Source organism: Bison bison, unplaced genomic scaffold, assembly GCF_000754665.1.
Source record: "Bison bison bison isolate TAMUID 2011002044 unplaced genomic scaffold, Bison_UMD1.0 scf7180017858770, whole genome shotgun sequence".
Lineage (NCBI taxonomy): Eukaryota > Metazoa > Chordata > Mammalia > Artiodactyla > Bovidae > Bison > Bison bison.
The window spans coordinates 356,341-360,936 of NW_011489342.1; the positions used below are offsets into that span (position 1 = coordinate 356,341).

General features: G+C 40.9%; 1 protein-coding gene across 1 annotated transcript in view; it reads right to left on the reverse strand.

The window, feature by feature from the left end:
* AVL9 (AVL9 homolog (S. cerevisiase)) overlaps positions 1-4,596 on the reverse strand; it is a 58,221-nt gene that overhangs the window by 37,902 nt on the left and 15,723 nt on the right. The window contains exon 2 of the mRNA XM_010829056.1: positions 204-324. Within this exon, the coding sequence (XP_010827358.1) occupies positions 204-324 (121 nt within the window). The remainder of the gene's footprint in view (positions 1-203; positions 325-4,596) is intronic.

Sequence of the window (4,596 nt, forward strand, 5' to 3'; positions counted from 1 at the left end):
CCAATTAAGCCTGGCACTCCTCTGCAGATCCTCTAGTATAAATAACTAACTGGTCATCTTCAAACAAGCATTTAAATATTTTATGAACAATCACTAGGCCAAATGTCTTTCCTTACCAAAGTACTCAGACTCTAAGATGTCTGAGCAAATGTGAAAAAAACAAAAAAGGCACCTACTGATTGCTCCACTGTCTGTTTACATACCTTCTTGGTAGTTGTGTGCGCCATCTGGTAGGGCAAGGAAGGGCAAATACTTCCACTCTTCAGGTAAGGTGTGACTATCATGTCCATCTCCTGGGATCAGGGGTGGGTAAGAGAACTCGACCTAAAATGGTAAGGAATGTTAGCCAACAGGGCGAAGATCAAAGGGAAAGTTATACCTCAACAGGCAAAAATGCTTTCAAACTCTCAATGACAGAAGTAAGGATAAGCCATGCTTGTTGACGCCATTTGACAATATCAATAAACCTATGGGTGTAGAAGAAAAAGAAAAAAGGAGGAAAAGGAGAAGAAAAAAAAAAAGTAAGCCTTTCCCCTTTGTTGATTTAAAGGAGTTTAATTTTGATGTGTTTAAGGGTAGGGTGTAGGTGGTGGTAGTGACTGAATTGGAGATGTTTGGGAGTTGTTGCCAAATAGATCAATACCCAGTTGTGGATATGACTGGTGATAGAAGCAAGGTCCGATGCTGTAAAGAGCAATATTGCATAGGAACCTGGAATATTAGGTTCAAGAATCAAGGCAAATTGGAAGTGGTCAAACAGGAGATGGCAAGAGTGAACATCGATATTCTAGGAATCAGCGAACTAAAATGGACGGAAATGGGTGAATTTAACTCAGATGACCATTATATCTACTACTGTGGGCAGGAATCCCTTAGAAGAAATGGGGTAGCCATCATGGTCAACAAAAGAGTCCGAAATGCAGTACTTGGAGGCAATCTCAAAAACGACAGAATGATCTCTGTTCGTTTCCAAGGCAAACCATTCAATATCACAGTAATCCAAGTCTATGCCCCAACCAGGAACGCTGAAGAAGCTGAAGTTGAACGGTTCTATGAAGACCTACAAGACCTTTTAGAACTAACACCCAAAAAAGATGTCCTTTTCATTATAGGGGACTGGAATGCAAAAGTAGGAAGTCAAGAAACACCTGGAGTAACAGGCAAATTTGGCCTTGTAATACGGAATGAAGCAGGGCAAAGGCTAACAGAGTTTTGCCAAGAGAACGCACTGGTCATAGCAAACACCTTCTTCCAACAACACAAGAGAAGACTCTACATATGGACATCACCAGATGGTCAACACTGAAATCGGACTGATTATATTCTTTGCAGTCAAAGATGGAGAAGCTCTATACGGTCAGCAAAAACAAGACTGGGAGCTGACTGTGGCTCAGATCATGAACTCCTTATTGCCAAATTCAGACTTAAATTGAAGAAAGTACGGAAAACCAGTAGACCATTCAGGTATGACCTAAATCAAATCCCTTATGATTATACAGTGGAAGTGAGAAATAGATTTAAGGGACCAGATCTGATAGAGTGCCTAATGAACTATGGATGGAGGTTCATGACATTGTACAGGAGACAGGGATCAAGACCATCCCCATGGAAAAGAAATGCAAAAAAAGCAAAATGGCTGCCTGGGGAGGCCTTACAAATAGCTGTGAAAAGGAGAGAAGTAAAAAGCAAAGGAGAAAAGGAAAGATATAAGCATCTGAATGAAGTGGTGTTGGAGAAGACTCTTGAGAGTCCCTTGGACTGCAAGGAGATCCAACCAGTACATTCTAAAGGAAATCAGTCCTGGGTGTTCATTGGAAGGACTGATGCTAAAGCTGAAACTCCAGTACTTTGGCCACCTCATGCGAAGAGTTGACTCATTGGAAAAGACTCGGAGGCCGGGAGGGATTGGGGGCAGGAGGAGAAGGGAACGACAGAGGATAAGATGGCCGGATGGCATCACTGACTCGATGGACATGAGTTTGAGTGAACTCCGGGAGTTGGTGATGGACAGGGAGGCCTGGCGGGCTGTGATTCACGGGGTCGCAAAGAGTCGGACATGACTGAGCGACTGAGCTGAACTGAACTGAACCAAATAGATAGTAACTGAAGACAGGGAGCCCTGAGAAAAACCAATATCCTCCTGAACTGAGTAGGAGAGAGCCAACAAAGGAGCCTGAGAAGTTGAGTCAAGATCTAGCTTTGCTTCCCATCAGTTGACTCCCTTGGTCCCAGTACTGGAGCTTATGGTTTCAATGGGCTGTTAGCGGGGGTGAGTGGGCATTAACTACCACTTTAGGTTATTTTTTGCCCCCAGATTGAGAAATGATCAATTAAGTCTCTCTAATACTGTGTCTTATAGAAATAACAAAGTTTTTAGCATAAGCCCGCAGTTTCTGGCATTCCCCAGGTTTACCAGCATTTTTCCCTCTCCTTCTTTGTCTTTTGGTTGTCTCAATGAGAGCTGACAAAATTCAATACTGAAGACCTGGATTGTATCACACTGACTTACATTTAATTTTCTTTCAAAGTATACTTAAAAGGGATTTGCATTGCATCAGTAATAAATACACTAAAGTTGGAACAACATAGGGATGAGAATCACTTTTAGATCTCACCTTTAATGTGGAAGGACACGATGGCTGATTTCCCTACATTTAAGGTAATCAAGGTGCCACTAGTCATATGAGACTGATTATAAAAGGGCTTTAGAAATGATTATTTTTGACAGGTAATCTAGTGCCATACTGAAATGTTTAAATTTCCCTGCCCCCCACCTCCAAAAGCAATCAACATTTCAGTTTGAAAGCATTTTTCAAAGGTTTGGTTTATGGAGTCAAACTTTCTCTCCAAGATCAGGTATTTAATATCAGTTAACTGGAGGCATAAATAATCTCAAGTTTTATACTGGCAATTCTTCAAAGTGTGCTGCTGCAGCTAAGTTGCTTCAGTTGTGTCTGACTCTATGCAACCCCATAGACGGCAGCCCACCAGGCTCCCCCGTCCCTGGGATTCTCCAGGCAAGAACACTGGAGTGGGTTGCCATTTCCTTCTCCAATGCATGAAAGTAAAAAGTGAAAGTGAAGTTGCCCAGTTGTGTCCGACCCTCAGCAACCTCATGAACTGCAGCATTCCAGGCTCCTCCGTCCATGGGATTTTCCAGGCAAGAGTACTGGAGTGGGGTACCATTGCCTTCTCTGTCTTGAAAGTGTAAGGGGAGGCAAAATGTGCCATAAAGAGAAGGATGTAAGTTCAAAGCTGAAGCTATGAATCAGGTAGTTACAAAGTTAAAAAAGAAAAAAAATTACCAACTCAGAATCCTTGGTTTAACAGGAAAAACAACAAACCCCCCCACACAAAACACCAAGGAAATAAATTATTGTATTTTATGTAAACACTAAAGTCCAATATATAACACTTAACATAAGAAGACTTGGTAATATTACAAAATAATTTCATTTGAAAACCACTAATTTTAATGTATAGTATTTACTTAAAAAACATTTAGTATGGAATAAACATGCTTTTAAATAAATATAAGCATCATGGATTCAAATGATCACAAGTGTATATCAAGAAGTATGTTGCTCTTTATGATCCAAAAAGTTTTTGCCAACTAAAAATTATCACTTGAAACCTGTCTATACAAGGATTAGGTCACTAACCCCTGCAGTCACGGACCTTCAACATACTTTGCACGGAATTTAGGGCAGAGATTAGGAATGCGGAACTCTGTGCTCTCAGAAGAACTGGCAGAGCAGGCTGTCAGATTATTTTCAGAATATTTATGAGCCTAAATTCTTACATCTAAAATCTTAAAATTTAGATATAATTCTAAATTATATCTGGAAAAGCACTAAAATCATTGACAAGGATATCTGCTCCTTGTGACTAGCAGTAACCCTTTGCCAAATGTGTGCTTAACTCCATGTATCCCCCCTTCTCCAAAATCACACAGTATTGATAATATATACTGACCTCCCCAGCTATCTCTTCAGAGCAGTTCCTCAGACGTTTCCTAGAGGCTGTCTCCAGGGCTATACTCCTCATTTTGCCCCCAAATAAAATTTAACTCACAACTCTTATGTTGCGCCTTTTTTTTTTTCATTCGACAAGTTTAATCGTGAAAATTCCAAAAGAAAGTAGTACAACAGTGCTCAATCTCTTATTTAAACATATGAAAGTAATTTCAAAATTTTTACTCATTATTGAAAAACATGAAAAAAATTATTCACACTTTGTGTTGACAAGAGTATGGGGTTTGGCTGTGTAACTATAAATTGGTACAGCAGTTTTGGTGGCTATTTGGCAGAATTATCAAATCAATAATACATTTACTCTGACTTAAGTTCTATTTTGGAGAAGGCAATGGCACCCCACTCCAGTACTCTTGCCTGGAAAATCCCATGGACGGAGGAGCCTGGTGGGCTGCAGTCCATGGGGTCGCGAAGAGTCGGACACGACTGAGCAACTTCACTTTCACTTTTCACTTTCATGCATTGGAGAAGGAAATGGCAACCCACTCCAGTGTTCTTGCCTAGAGAATCCCAGGGACGGGGGAGCCTGGTGGGCTTCCATCTATGGGGTTGCACAGAGTCG